Source organism: Salmo salar, chromosome ssa29, assembly GCF_905237065.1.
Source record: "Salmo salar chromosome ssa29, Ssal_v3.1, whole genome shotgun sequence".
Taxonomy (NCBI): Eukaryota; Metazoa; Chordata; class Actinopteri; order Salmoniformes; family Salmonidae; genus Salmo; species Salmo salar.
Genome location: NC_059470.1, coordinates 26137501 through 26153150, shown reverse-complemented (window position 1 = coordinate 26153150; position 15650 = coordinate 26137501). Strand labels below are relative to the sequence as shown.

General features: G+C 45.1%; 1 protein-coding gene across 3 annotated transcripts in view; it reads left to right on the top strand.

Moving 5' to 3' along the window:
* The first annotated feature begins 837 nt into the window (after nucleotides 1–837).
* Nucleotides 838–15650, top strand: part of LOC106590454 (PAN2-PAN3 deadenylation complex subunit pan3) — a 43652-nt gene continuing 28839 nt past the window's right edge. Inside the window, exons 1-17 of one of the 3 annotated variants that reach the window (XM_045710713.1) lie at nucleotides 838–1628; nucleotides 2642–2763; nucleotides 5501–5573; nucleotides 5847–5879; nucleotides 5958–6028; nucleotides 6315–6453; nucleotides 6778–7025; nucleotides 7124–7228; nucleotides 7416–7473; nucleotides 7773–7934; nucleotides 8077–8193; nucleotides 8312–8413; nucleotides 10341–10506; nucleotides 11186–11273; nucleotides 13611–13750; nucleotides 14024–14153; nucleotides 15618–15650. The exon at nucleotides 15618–15650 is cut by the window's right edge and continues 32 nt beyond it. In XM_045710713.1, coding sequence (XP_045566669.1) covers nucleotides 1307–1628; nucleotides 2642–2763; nucleotides 5501–5573; nucleotides 5847–5879; nucleotides 5958–6028; nucleotides 6315–6453; nucleotides 6778–7025; nucleotides 7124–7228; nucleotides 7416–7473; nucleotides 7773–7934; nucleotides 8077–8193; nucleotides 8312–8413; nucleotides 10341–10506; nucleotides 11186–11273; nucleotides 13611–13750; nucleotides 14024–14153; nucleotides 15618–15650 — 2109 coding nt within the window. In that variant the 5' untranslated portion in view covers nucleotides 838–1306. Of the gene's footprint in view, nucleotides 1629–2641; nucleotides 2764–5500; nucleotides 5574–5846; nucleotides 6029–6314; nucleotides 6454–6777; nucleotides 7026–7123; nucleotides 7229–7415; nucleotides 7474–7772; nucleotides 7935–8076; nucleotides 8194–8311; nucleotides 8414–10340; nucleotides 10507–11185; nucleotides 11274–13610; nucleotides 13751–14023; nucleotides 14154–15617 lie in introns of all 3 variants that reach the window. The other 2 variants (XM_045710714.1, XM_045710712.1) reach the window with 2 other exon arrangements.

The following is a 15650-nucleotide window of genomic DNA, read 5'->3' as shown; positions in this document are numbered from 1 at the left end:
ATAATGTAGGCCTACCAGAGTGGCCTACCATCAAAAACAATGGAGAAAATGCCTCCCATTATATTTAACATGGAAATAGCGGTTCTATAGTTCAGCCTACAGTAGCAGCCATACGGGGGCATACTGTCAATTATCTAAAATGACATTGGAGGCAGCTTATGGTTGAGAAATGAACATTCAATTCTCTGGTGGACCTCAAAACTTGAGACATCTGTATCATTGTGTTGTGTGACAAAACTGCACATTTTATTGTGCACCTGTCTAACGATCATGCTGTTTAATCAGTTTATTGATATGCCACACATGTCAAGTGAATGGATTATATTGGCAAAGGAGAAACGCTCACTAACAGGAATGTAAACACATTTGTGAACACATTTTTTGACAAATAAGCTTTTGGTGCGTATGGAACATTTCTGGGATATTTTATTTAAGCTCATGAAACATGGGGCCAACACTTTACATGTTACGTTCAGTATACTTTCATAGTTGCCAACGTAATACAAATCACGAGTAATCCAATGATTGATGAAATGTCAAGGGGATACTGTGCTGCTACAATATTACAGACCTAGCGAAATGTTAGCTTGCTACATCACAGAGGTGTAATATCAAACGGCACGTCCACTCATCTCAAGCACGACTGCAAAGCCTGTAACCATATGACTGGGTTTGGGTGACGACTTCTGTATTGGAAATCGTTGGTTTTGTCCACAGACCAAGAGCTACGAACTGAGTCGGTCCCTCAAAGCCGCTCCAAACGCAGCTGGCTTTTGCAGTAACGTTAAAAGCTTGCAAGCTTCCCATAATGCAATGCTAACTGGGGTCTATTCATTTCGGAAAACGTTTAAGAACCAAACGGACGCAAACAGAGCAAAATTAGAGTTTCTATTGGACACGTTCAGGTAGATCCCTCCCCGTTTCGTTTGCTTCCATTTTAAGAAACGTTTTGCAACTGAATCGGCGAAATGAATAAGCCACTTTATTTTTTTTTTAAGCGGAGTAGCTCGCCAGAGAGCAGAAAACAACAACAGCAGCGTGAACGAGGCTAAACAACGGGCTAGCTAGCTAGCTACATGAATAGCGACAACAGCGACCAGGATTTGTCAAACGCAATGCCCTTAGTTATCTTAATTATTTGTCTTCTAGTCGGATAATGTGAGTAATGTCATTTTAAGCTTGGACAAAACCTATTTGCTGTTGCATATCGCTTTGCATTGACATTACGAACCTTACTCGAGAGCAAGCTACCTAGCAATCGACGTCTCTCTATGTTTGAATATCTTCCGGCGGCAGCAGCGGTGTCATGAACAGTGGACTCCCAGCTTCAGCTGCTCCGCTCGGGGGTGTCGGAATACCCTGCGTCAAGGTGAAGTTCTGCCGATACTACGCAAAGGATAAGACTTGCTTTTATGGGGACGAGTGTCAGTTTTTGCATGAGGAGCCGTCCATGGCAAGCATGTCCCTTCACAGTGGAGCAAGCCCTGTCCCTTTATCCATGTCTGGAGGAGCCGTGACGTATCCGCTTAGTGCACCCCCGGCCTGCCCGGTTGGGGTACCGAACGTCCCCAAAAAGGGCGACTCTCTGGGGCCTGCAGGCACGGCTCTGGAGGGACAGATGTTAACCAGTGAGTATACTTCGTCTGTTTGTACCCGTCCTATACGACAGGGCCTAGCACAGCCTCATCGGTGGTTGTTGCTTTTTGGGCGTGTGAGGGGCTTTGTTAACATTGAGCCCGGGGATTCTTTGAGGCCTCTTTCCCCCCCAAAACAGCGTGGGTTAAACATGTTTTTCAAGCATAACTAATTAAAGTGTCTGAGCGCTAAGCTTTTCGTCCAGAGTTTGAGCTCCTTCAATAAATGCATTTAGTTAGCAATTTGAGTTTTTGTATTTGACAGCTACAAGAGATCAGTGGGCAAATTCAGACAATCATTGGCTAATGTAGCTAGCTAACGTTAGATGGCTATGGTTAGAAAAGTTCGTCTGGCGGAAGAAAAAAAAGTTAACGGCAAATTAACGTTTGCGCTCTTCTTGCAGTAGGTAACTACTATAGTTAGTAATGCGTGCATCTAACGTTAACTAGCAACGCTAGTTATTGTTGAATGGTTTTGGAAGCGAGGCATTTTATGATGCTTGTCTTCATGCTTAAGGTGACTAGCTAGCTTACATGCTAACCAAACATCTGCTGCAGTGAAGTCAATTTACTTAGTAACTAACTAGTTAGCATCATCACTTGCAAAATAATTCAACCACCACAGCTGTATTTTTTTTAACTCTGCACAATGCCACGTGTTCGGTTGCACACAAGTTGGGAAACTGGATAAAGTTGAAGTGTTTACATCTTCTCAAGAAGCGTGCTGATTGGCTACCCATCTGTAATTGTCCTGTAAATGAAGACAGTCTATGGCCTCATGACTACAACATTAGTTCATAGACACTTATGTGCATTACATGCATTTTGTGTCACACAGCCATTCAATTAACGAGACCCCTGCCACTCTTTAAGGGTGACGTGTGGCATATATTGTCTGACTCATAATGTTTTTCAAACATAGAATATGACGTTTACCAGGACCACCCAGACCCTGTGTAGTAGAAGCAGGCGGCTGATTCTGAACCCATTGTTTCTGTCCTCTCCAGTCCCTGGGATGGAGGGCGGGACCCTGAGCGATGCCAATCTGACCAACTCCTACTTCAGCAGCAGCTTCATCGGGGTCAACGGCTTCGGGAGCCCGGCAGAGTCTAAATACTCTATCATGCAGGTATGACCAGCCTCAGAATCCCACTAAACACTACTGACCCGACAGATACCTACTTTTGTTTCAAAGTGACTTTGAGATTCTTGTTAGTTTTATATATATGTATGTGTATTTATGATTTGTCATTCTACTCAAGTGTTCAGGTACCAGCTTTAGATCTGCAGTAGGGTCAAATACTAAATAATAGTGCTATTTGGCTGATGTGGTAGAGGTGAACTTATTCTTGTATGTTTATCAGAAAGTCTGGTTCAGTACTGGTCTAAAGACGGTGATCTGTGCTATCAGGGATCCTTGGGACGTCCCTAGCCTAATGAAGTTGACATTTTAAAATGGTTTAGGGTAGGGACGTCTGAGTAGGGTTTGGCCGATTTTATGATTAAATCGAATATCGTGATATTTAACATTGACAATATATTGTGATGTGCAAGATTATACTCTATTTTAACTTCAGCATCAACTGGGCAGGGGTCCCGAGTGGCGCAGCAGTCTAAGGCACTGCATCACAGTGCTAGAGGCGTCACTATAGACCCTGGTTCGATCCCGGGCTGTATCACAACTGGCCGTAATTGGGAGGCCCATAGGGCAGCGCACGATTGGCCCAGCGTCGTCTGGGTTAATAAGGGAGGGTTTGGCTGGGGTAGGCCGTCAGTGTAAATAAGAATTTGTTCTTAACTGACTTGCCTAACTGATTTTATTTAACTTGTCTTTATCAATATGTTGAAAATGAATTCTAAATTAAATAACTAAGCCTTATTTCTTTTCCTGCCAAACAATGATTATTTAATGAGTATAAAATGGTGAATTAGCACAAATTGCGCAGGCTGGAATTATTTAGTCATTAACGGCACAAAACGACTATATCGTGTTATTTGGAGTAGATGTCTCCCCAACACTAGTCCCAAGTATCTGACCTAAAGAAAATCGGATGATTATGTAGTGCTAGGTGTTTGTTTATTTCAATCATGCAATTATGCAGGTTTTAGCAGAATCACATTAGTGGAAACCAAGACTGTTCTCAGGGCATGCGTGGTTGTAGCTACGCTGAACAAAAATAAAGACGCAACAGTGTTTTCATGAGCTGAAATAAAATATCCCAGAAATGTTCCATATGTGCAAAAGGTTATTTCGCTCAAATGTTGTGCACATTTTTGTATACGTCCCTGTTAGTGAGCATTTCTCCTCTGCCAAGATAATCCACCCACCTGACAGGTGTGACATATCAAGAAGCTGATTAAACAGCATGATCATTACACAGGTGCACCTTGTGCTGGGGACAATAAAAGGCCACTCTAAAATGTGCAGTTCTGTCACACTGCACTGCCACAATGTCTCACGTTTTGAGGAAGCTTGCAATTGGCACGCTGACTGCAGGAATGTCCGCCAGACAATTGAATGTTAACTTCTATACAATAAGCCACCTTGAACGTCATTTTAGAGAATTTGGCCTCACAACCGCAGACCATGTCTAACCACACTAGCCCAGGGCCTCCACATCTGGCTTTTTCAGCTGCAGGATGGTCTGCGACAAGCCACCTTGGACAGCTGATAAAGCTAGGTTTACACAACCAAATCATTTCTGCACAAATTTTCAAAAACCTTTTTTCAGGGAAATGTAAATGGAAACTCCTCTGCGTGCTTGTTGTCCTCACCAGGGTCTTGACCTGACTGCAGTTCCAGCGTCGTAACAGACTTCAGTGGGCAAATGCTCACCTTTTTGATGGCCACTTTCACACTGGAGAATTGTCATGAATGAATCCCTGTTAACGGTACCGGGAAGATTACAGACGGCCTGTGTGGGCGAGTGGTTTGTTGTTGTGAACAGAGTGCCGTGGTGGTGGGGTTATGGTATGTGCAGGCATAAGCTATGGACAACAAACACAATTGCATTTTATTGATGGCAGTTTGAATGCACAGAGATACCGTTACGAGATCCTGAAGCCCATTGTTCCACCAGCTCATGTTTCAGCATAATGTACAGCTCTATGTCGCAAGGATCTGTACACAATTCCAGGAAGCTGAAATTGTCCCAGTTCTTCCATGGCCTGCATACTCACCAGACATGTCACCAGTTGAGCATGGTTGGGATGCTCTGGATCGACGCGTGTTCCTGACAATATCCAGCAACTTTGCACAGCCATTGAAGAGGAGTGGGACAACATTCCATACGCCACAATCAACAGCCTGATCAACTCTATGCAAAGATGTCACGGTGCATGTGGCAAATTGTGGTCACACTAGAGACTGACAGGTTTTCTGATCCACGCCCCTACATATCTGTATTCCCAGTCATGTGAAATCCATAGATTAGGCCCTAAAGAATCTATACCAAATTACTGATTTCCTCATGAACTCAAACTCAGTCAAATCTTTGAAGTTGTTCCATGTTTATTTTTCAGTGTACATATTTTCGAGTGCCGTCGGGGACACTTTTTGCATTTTAGCTGACCTTAATTCTCCTAACCTGCTGCGAAAAGTCACTTCTGCTCGTCAAACCCGGCAGATCACTAAATGGATACAGCTGTATTCTATCTAGAATTTGACCAGGTGCATCCACCTACGCTGAATTCCAAGACCATCGGCCAGTGATGCAGATACAGTGGCTTCTAATGGGAATTATTTTTGCTACAGACTGGTTCCTTTTGGGAACATCAGGGCTGCGGTCTTTGCTAGAATATGGTAGCTAGGTAACTAGGATGCTTTAAAAAAAAAAAATGTAAGCATCTGTTTTGTTGTTGTGTAGAGAATCACCAACAGCAGCGCTTCTCCCAGTCTCCTTGACGACGGTGCCAAGAACTTCAGCCACAGCACTCACGGTAAGAACCCAGTACCTAGAGGAAACTTAATGGAATAGCTCAGTGGTTCCCAACTCCGGTCCTCAAGTACCCCCAACACTACAAGCACATCTGATTCAACTTGTCAACTAATTATCAGGCCCTCAATGAGTTGAAGCAGGTATGTTTGTGGTTCTCGAGGACTGCAGTTGGGATCCACTGGAGTATAACAGATCTTTGAAACTAATAACTGTAGAATTATAATTGGTACAATTTCTAACTCTTTGATTGGAACACCCATGAAATCACTGACAGATCTATTCCATGGAACCTTGGCAGTTGGACCAGGTCAGAGTTGTGGGTCGATGGAAAACTCTCCGTGGGCAACACAGTCTTCATTCCCTCTCCCTCTATGTCCTCTTCCAGATCCAGGGAATTCCCCCATGTCTTCACTCTTCAGTGACTTTGGTGCTCTGAGCATATCACAAAGGAGAAAGGTGAGCACCACTACCCAGGTCCCTGGTGTGGTCGTCAACCAAGGGGAAGAGTTTTAGCTCCTAGGGGGGAAATGGTCAAACCTAAACCCATCCGTTGTGGTTCGTTTGTGTGCGTTTTCTCTAGATTACAACATCCGGTCACTGTTTGTTTTTGTTGTAAACTGTGATGAAGCCAAATCCGCATATAAGGAAAATAAACATAACATAAAACAAATAGAATATCTGATGAAGGCAAGAAGAACAATGAAATCTAATCCTAGGGTTATGCATCTCTCGTTCTCTCCAGGGTCCTAACCCTACAGCCAATGAGTTCATCCCTAAGGGGGTTCCCCGAATGGCCACTATGGTCCAGTCCAGTGGTCCGGCCTTCCCATCTCCCCTCTTCCCCCACCTCGGCCTCAGCAGCTCCACTGCCCTCGCGCCTGGTGAGCCATCCACTACAAAAAAAACACACTTAACCTAGAGGTGTTCTAAGTTAGATTTTCTCCGTTTGCACAATATGATGGATATGTCAGGGTGAGTGAGTTTGCAGTGTAAAGGTTCTCTATTGATGTCACCTCCCGTTGTTCTCCTGGCTAGCCAAGTGAGTTGACTCCATACAGTGGAGATGCTCTATAGAAAACAACAATGTATTATTTAGGTAAATCCCTGCCATGATGAATTCCACCTTAGTCAGTCACCAGTTAGTCATAACAATGTACCTCAATATACCTCTGTTTAACACACCCTCTCTGGTATCCCCCATACAGGGATGTCTCTCTCTGCGGGGTCCACCCCCCTCCACTCCCCTAAAATCACCCCCCAAACCTCACCTGCCCCTCGCCGGCGTAGCCACACCCCCAACCCCAACAACCCAAACCCCAACAACCCCAACCCAGCCAACTACATGGTGTCCACCAGTGTGTCTGACCAGGGGGCCCACATCATCCAGAAGGAGACGGTGGGGGGGACCACCTATTTCTACACTGATAACACCCCCGCTCCCATGGCCGGGATGGTACGTTCCAGTTAGTCTGCCCTTACTGACAGCATGACCTGTTAGTTTTAGTTACTGCATCAATAGGAAGTGCAGTCGTTAAATGTGTTTCTGTGCAGGTGTTTCCTACCTACCACATCTACCCCCCCACTGCTCCCCACGTGGCCTACATGCAGCCCAAAGCCAACGCCCCGTCCTTCTTCATGGCTGATGAGCTCCGACAGGTACCCTCTTCCTCTCTTCCTCCACCTGGTTCTTTCTGTCTGAAACACCCACTCTGTTTCCATTTCTGTTCTCTTTTTCGTCCTGTCTCCATATTAAAGTGTCTCTGTCTGTTCTAATCCTCCAATCTCCCTCCGTGCTGTGATGTCAGTGTTGATTGCTGATGTCATTTCCTGTGGTTCCCTCTAGGAGCTGATTAACAGACATCTGATTACCATGGCTCAGCTTGACCAGTCAGAGAACACAGGTAAAGCATTCCTTCCCTGATTGGCTCAACCAGAGGTGGGGGGGGGGGCTGTTACTGGCGTTGTATTGATGGTATGACCTCTGTTGATTTGGGGTTTCACGGCAGACTGAAAGTGAGACTCGCATCCTGAAACGTGTCGTTGTCTTTAGTATTCCTGACAGTTCACACGTCACACTAGTTGGTTCGTAGAACATTCTCAAGTTGTTCAAGTGTCAACTTGTAACTTAAGATGCGTGCCAACTGATGTAGGTTATTTTGGCTGTGTTGGTGTGTTGTCATGCCATGTATCCCTGTCCCAGGTGTTCCATCTGAGGTGGACAGCTACCACAGCCTGTTTCCCCTGGAGCCTGTCCCCCCTCCAAACCGCCTGCAGAAGACCAGCAACTTCAGCTACATCACTTCCTGCTACAAGGCTGTCAACAGCAAGGACGACCTACCGTACTGCCTGAGGAGGGTACATGGTGAGTTGTTCGTATGACACAAGATGAACACACACAATTTTAAATGATCTTATATTTGGTATGGGATGTATTTTCTTTCAGCCTTTGAAAATAGAAGGAATCTTGAGTGGTGATCTTCTTTGGATGTCTTGTGTGCGTCCAGGTTTCAGGCTGGTGAACACCAAGTGTATGATGCTGGTGGACATGTGGAAGAAGATCCAGCACTCCAACTCTGTCACCCTGAGGGAGGTCTTCACCACCAAGGCATTTGGAGACCACTGTGAGTCGTGTGTGTGGGGTGGCTCTTTATGTCCTGCCCCCCCCATGTTCTTTGTGTACTTATTGGTTTTTGTATGAGTCTGTTTGAAGCCCCCATGATGACTTCCTGTTTCTCTCAGCGTTAGTGTTCTCCTATGACTTCCATGCGGGGGCAGAGACGATGTTCAGCAGGCACTTCAACGACCCCGCGGCTGACTCCTACTTCACCAAGAGGAAGTGGGGTGAGTTCCCTTCCCTACTGATTCCGACGCACCCCCCCCCCCGTACTTATGCCAACACACTCCCCGTGCCGACGCACTTCCGAGTTGTTTTCAATGCGTCATCAAATGGCAATGAAAGTCGGGCTTCGTCAGCGTGACACGGCAGTATGCCTTTTGATATCATACTCTTGTTTGAAACCTGAATGTTTTCATACATATTGAGGTATGTCTTACCTTGCTACATAGGCCATATCTTTCTCCACAAGCTGACCAATCCAGTAGGTAGCCTAAACTTTTCTGCTATAGTAGATTGACATGGGCTATTGATTTTGCTGTTCTTTACTCGTCTTGTTGGCTGAGGAAAAGTACATGTGGACAGTTATTCTAACATGTTCAAAGTGACATCAGAATTGGATAAGGACTGCACATTGCATCCTCCACTGGAATGTTCTGGTAATATCAATTACCATATTGTAAATGTGATTTCTGTCATTCTGAGCACACACCCTAATCAGGTTACGCACCCAATGCATATGGGTCTGGTAAACTTTCTCAAATGTCCGGTAAATTAAAATGTTGCCAGTCGATGTCTGGCACCACATTTCCCTAAGCGAAACCAGTGTGATACTAGTGTAAGTCGCTCTGGATAAGAGCGTCTGCTAAATGACTATAATGTAAAATGTGATGGTTTCTGTGTGAGGGTGGTGGGGAGGAGGAGTGGGGTGTACCAGCACTGACAGTTGCTGGTCTGTGTAAGGGTATGTTGCTGGTCTGTTCAAGCTGTAGTCAGGGGAAGCTGTGGCTGAAAGTGATCCTGAGACTGGTGCTATAGCTACCAGCCAGGCCCAACTACCTGCTATAGGAGAGACACAGCCAGAGGAAGCAGAACCTCTGATTCTCTGGCCTCACTGACCTCATGGCAACAAGTGTTTAACTGTCACACTGCAACACCCCTCTGTGGCCTCACAGCAACAATAAGGGTCTACTAATAGCTCTGCAACTCTATATCGCACTGCAGCAACACCTCAAGTGTTCAACAACTGGGTGTTTGTCAAGTAAGCATCTGACATTTGCTGTCAAGTTGATACCATTTTTCTTCTTAAACTCTTTTATTGGAAAGCCTCAATGTAGGGTGTCCACCCGCTCTGCCCAGAGTTGGTGAAAATGTGCTTTGATTATTTCACTTCCTTATGTTGTAAAATCCATTTTACCAAGATAAATGACTCTTCATGTTCTGAATCGTTCAGTGGGGTCTCTCTAACATATCAACATTTTATATTCAAAAAGTCTGATTTCGTAACCTAACACATCTGAAAACAAGCAACGGTGGCGCTCTCTTACATCGACTTGAGGATTTTACATGTGGTGGTGGTCAACTGCAAAGTTGTTTTTGCAAAAAGCCAAATGAACATGAACTGAATTAAATGTCCAATAAAAAGCTTGTGGTACTCAGTGTTCTGTTGACATGCGCTTGTTTTTCAGAAAAATCTTTGAACACAAATTTCGCATTTAATATGAAAAACGTACACTCCAAATATGAAAATGCTAGCTACATGCCATGTCTCAATCTATATGTCTTACCTACTTGTTTTATGTCCTCCGGATTGGAGAAGAAGGATGAGTTGGACGGTGAGCTTGTCACTTAGCCTTAATTCTCACACAGCATCCAGCCTAGCTCACACGCCATGTTGTTTTCCCTCTGGCCTCTATTGATTTAGTCACCCTGATTCTGGCCACCCTACAAGGGTAACAACTTTTGAACGGATTATAATCGAGACATGAGGTTTGGACCATTTGGTTTTCTTAGGCGTAACTACACATTTTATTTTAACCATTGGTCAAAAAATGCTTTTTATTTTAATTAAATTTTTTTGATTGGACACCCTACTCAATGTGTTTAGTCTGTTTCCTTTCGTGTGTGTGTCCTGTTCCCCCCCACCCCACGTAGGACAGCACGAGCCCCCTCCACCGCGGCAGCACGCAGGTCTGCTCCCCGAGTCTCTGATCTGGGCCTACATCGTCCAGCTGAGCTCAGCCCTCAGAACGATCCACACTGCTGGTCTGGCCTGTAGGGTCATGGACCCCAGCAAGATCCTCATCACCGGCAAGACCAGGTACACACCTCGCAGACACGCATCTCGCGCGCGCGCACACTCACACACATTGCTGACCAACCTTATGGATCCCAGCAAGATCCATATTCTCTGAGACCAGGTGTGAACACAGATGTTGAATGTGATGCAGTGTGGTCAGAGAAACTGAAGTGTTTTTCATGCAACCTCTAACCAGTCACAGTTGCTGTCTCTGGTTTAGTCTGAGTTCCTTGCTAGACAACTGTGCAGAGACAACTGTGCAGAGACAACTGTGCAGAGACAACTGTGCAGAGACAACTGTGCAGAGACAACTGTGCAGAGACAACTGTGCAGAGACAACTGTGCAGAGACAACTGTGCAGAGACAACTGTGCAGAGACAACTGTGCAGAGACAACTGTGCAGAGACAACTGTGCAGAGACAACTGTGCAGAGACAACTGTGCAGAGACAACTGTGCAGAGACAACTGTGCAGAGACAACTGTGCAGAGACAACTGTGCAGAGACAGTGTCTGAAAGCCCCTTGATGTTTGTTTTTGTAGTGCTGATAGTATCTGCTGGGTTATTTACTGTAAACTACAGTGAAAGCAGAAGTTGTATACTAGTCATGGCTTCCTTTTCTCAGAATGGGGAGAAACCACACACGCTGACATCACGCTAATGTTTTACACACACACTCAACACACCTTTTTGTCCCTGCAGGTTACGGGTGAACTGTGTAGGGGTGTTTGATGTCTTAACGTTTGACAACAGTCAGACCAACCACGTGACCCTCATGCCACAGTACCAGGTACAGTACCCCCCCCTCGTCCCCCCCCCGTCCGTGTGTTAGTCTGGCTCAACATGGCCTAGTTCAGCTTCAAGTGTGTGTGTGTTATTTTTCTTCCCGAGAAAATTGCAAGCTCCTCCTGGTCATCCTGGTATTCCCGTTCAAATGCAATTTTAAAAGCATAATACCAGTGGAAATAAAATCTGACCTGACTATATCACTATAAATGGGGAAATGTACACATGAATCCTGAATCTAATGGTTTCTGTTGCAATTTAATCAACTCGAGTTCTGTCACCACACTTTTGTTGATTTTAGCCTAGTTTATGAAGCACGTTGGCCAATTTTGGTTAAATATTGTTATTACAGCCTAGTGAAGATGACATTGGGTTTAGCCTCTGACTGAGATGTCAAGACATCTTGTTGCTTTTTTCCCTCCCTCCATGCACCTGGTTAGCAGGGGAAATGAACACTGTTGTGGCCATTTTTACTTTGATTATCGACTTATTGTGGTCACTTTGTTACAGAGAACATCAGATTCTCCGCTAAACAAACATGAGCACATTGATCTAGTCGCAGATATTCCACACCATGGATATGCTTTGGGCGCTATTCTGGATTATTTGGAAATGGCCACGGGACGGTTTTTCAATACTGTAGAAATTATTTATTTTTAGTTATTCAAAATCAATTTGTAGCTACTTTTTAAGTAAATACCTGCAGTCAACTTGTGCAATACATTAGGAGATAAAGCAGATCACATTCTTCATTTCACCTGTCACATTATTTTCCATTTGAAGCTTACCGTAGTTCCCCCACAACAGTTGAGCCAGTCACGTGTTTGTTTGTAAATGGGAGAAAGCGGGAGCAGTCCAGGTGTGTAATGATGGATTGTGTTTTATATTGAAAGTCAACATTGATCAGGGAAATGAGCATGCAATGAAAAAGGAAGTTCTTTTTTGCAAAGAATGATGCATGGCCATCATATTTCTAATGTTTATAATATAAAGAATGTAGCCAACTACAATGGGTGGGGCTGAAATATCCGAATACACTAATTTGAAGGGGTGTCCACATACTTTTGTGTGTATATATAGTGCAACAAGCCTAAGATCTGCATGCACAGTGCCAAGCGTTGGCTGGAGTGGTGTAAAGCTCACCGCCATTGGACTCTGGAGCAGTGGAAACGCGTTCTCTGGAGTGACGAATCGCACTTCATCTGGCAGTCCCGACGGACAAATCGAGATTTGGCAAATGCAAGGAGAATGCTACCTGCCCCAATGCATAGTGCCAACTGTAAAGGTTGGTGGAGGATGAATAATGGTCTGGGGCTGTTTTTCATGGTTCAGGCCCCTTAGTTCCAGTGAAGGGAAATCTTAACGCTACAGTATACAATGACATTCTAGACGATTCTGTGCTTCCATCTTTGTGAAAACAGTTTTGGGAAGGCCCTTTCCTGTTTCAGCATGACAATGCCCCATGCACAAAGTGAGGTCCGTACAGAAATAGTTTCTCGAGATGGGTGTGGAAGAACTTGACTGGCCTGCACAGAGCCCTGACCTCAACTCCATCGAACACTTTTGGGATGAATTGGAACGCTGACTGCAAGCCAGGCCTAATCTCCCAACATCAGTCCCTGACCTCACTAATGCTCTTGTGGCTGAATGGAAGCAGGTCCCCCTCGGCAATGATCCAACATCTAGTGGAAAGCCTTCCCAGAAGAGTGGAGGCTGTTATAGCAGCAAAGGGGGGACCAACTCCATATTAATGCCCATGATTTTGGAATGAGATGTTTGATAAGCATGTCCACATACTTTTGGCCATATGAGCTGGATTGCATGTCTCTGCAATTTAGTTTATTTTCATTTGTGCACGTTAGCATGTTTAGCTAGCAGCCTCCATGGAATTGTGCTAATTTTGTTAGCATTCTGGTAACAGATGCCCAATATTTTTTGGGGCCCCCCTTTGTTCTAAACTGGTAATACCGTAAATCCCGGAATGAGAGGATGGTATGAGGATTTGAACATCTGGAACCGTCCAACCCTACCATGCAGAGTTTCAGCACCATGGATAGTGCCACGGTTGAGCAATTGCCTGCAAATCTGACTAGTAAAACTGCCATGCTCACGTTTTTGTTAGTTACATCATGGAAAAATGTTTCAAATACCTACTTCCTCAAGCAATGTTGTGGACACAATCTATCAGCTATCTTGTAACCACAATTTTATATTTTGTGTGTGTGTGTTTGCTCTGAGTTTTGACTTGCTGGCCTGATTTCCTTTTTGAAATGGTTGAGTTGGCTCCTGGCTGTAGTGTGTTCTGTTAACTGTGTGTGTGTGTGTGTGTGCGCGCTTGCAGCAAGCGGACCTGATATCCCTGGGCAAGGTGGTGTTGGCCCTGGCCTGTAACTCTCTGGCTGGCATTCAGAGAGAGAACCTGCAGAAGGCCATGGAGCTGGTGTCTATCAACTACTCATCAGACCTCAAGAACCTCATCCTGTAAGACACCCACAGACAGAACCTCATCCTGTAAGACACCCTGACACACAACACACACACACAGACACACAGACAGAACCTCATCCTGTAAGACACACAGACACACAACACACACACACAGACACACAGACAGAACCCATCCTTGAAAAGGATGACACCGGGTCATCCCCGAAGCCATTTCTCAGTCATCTGCAACAACCACAACACACTCAGATATACAAGTGAACACACTGTTTGCACTGACACAAGTACTCAGTCACTACCTGTTTGTAGGTATCTGTTGACAGAGCAGTCTAGGCTGCGCAGCGTTAATGACATCATGCCCATGATCGGAGCTCGCTTCTACACACAGCTGGATGCATCACAGATGAGGAATGATGTCATCGAGGAGGACCTGGCGAAGGTACACACACACACACACACACACACACACACACACACACACACTTGTGATGCCAGCTCTGCTCTGTGGTGGAGAATGGAAGGAAGTCACGTGAGGAGAGGGGGTGTGAAAATACAGGATGTGCCGCGGCCCCTCTGGCCTCTACAGCGACTGCTGTTCTGGCCTTAGACCTGGGGTGTGAAACCACTGGCTGCGGACTGTTCCCCCCCCCCAACCCCACTGCTTAACACCCCCTCAGCAGTGCTACTCTTGAGTTTTGTTTTGGTGCTTATATCAGGAAACCGAGTAGTGTGTGTGTGTGTGTGTGTGTGAGAGCTGTTCTGCAGTCTTTAGCATTAAACAGAAAATGCCACCTTTCAGTCCATTTCAAACGCAACACTGTTGTCTGTCCATCAGGTGTGTGTGCGCGTCGACGTGTTATCAGTAGTGTTCTGAACATCAATGGTTCATATTACTCTTTGTGTATGTATGTATGTATGTTACAGGTAACTGCCAAAATAATGGAAACACTTGAGTAAATGAGGGAGACAGTATATTGTAAGCAGGTGCTTCCACACAGGTGTGGTTCCTGACAGGGGTGGTTCTGGGGGGGGGGGGCAGTGCCCCTGTGACAACAATTTTGGAACCCCTTGTGGCTCCCCTAAATGTGGATTATGAAATCATTTTTACATAACTTGTGGCCCCCCAGTTGAAATGGTCTAGAACCGCCACTGGTTCCTGAGTTAATTAGGGTCATGTATAAACATGCCCAGTTACCCATCATTTTGGCTAGAAGAGATTTCAGTGACTTTGAAAGAGGGGTGTCAAAGGAGTCTGTCACCAGATCTCAACCCAAATGAACACTTATGGGAGATTATGGAGTGGCTCCTGAGATGGTCTTTTTCCATCAACAAAACACCAAATTATGGAATTTCTTGTGGAAGAAGGGTGTCGCATCCCTCCAATAGAGTTCCAGACACTTGTAGAATCTATGCCCACAGCTGGCTGCACACGAGCCAATCGTAATGCCCATGGTCAATTTGGTTTGACATTCCATATCGCTATGGCTAGTTAGGGACCATCCGTACATTATCTGTGTACGTGGGACAATATTTAAAGATGTCGATGGTTCCACATTTCAGTGACTTAAGCCAACTAAAAATGGTAGAAATGAAATGCTTTCAATATTCGTATATGAGTGAGGCAACTAAAAGATGTAACATGAACATACTGTCCCATTTACTACTATCCCCAGAGATGTTATACAATGTCAAATCAACTTTGCCACGATCACACACCAGACGGCTGAAGGAAGTTGGCCAGCACTTCCTAGCCTCTGACTTCAAGACACAACCTGGTTACTGTTTCAAGTTATCTGTGAGGGATTGTGACTGTTCAAACACTTGCTAGGTCTGCACACGGGACCCCCCCCCACAAAGACAACTATTACCTAATATATGACTTAGAGTTTTATCTCTGTTGTAGGAGGTCCAGAATGGTCGTCTCTTCCGTCTGTTG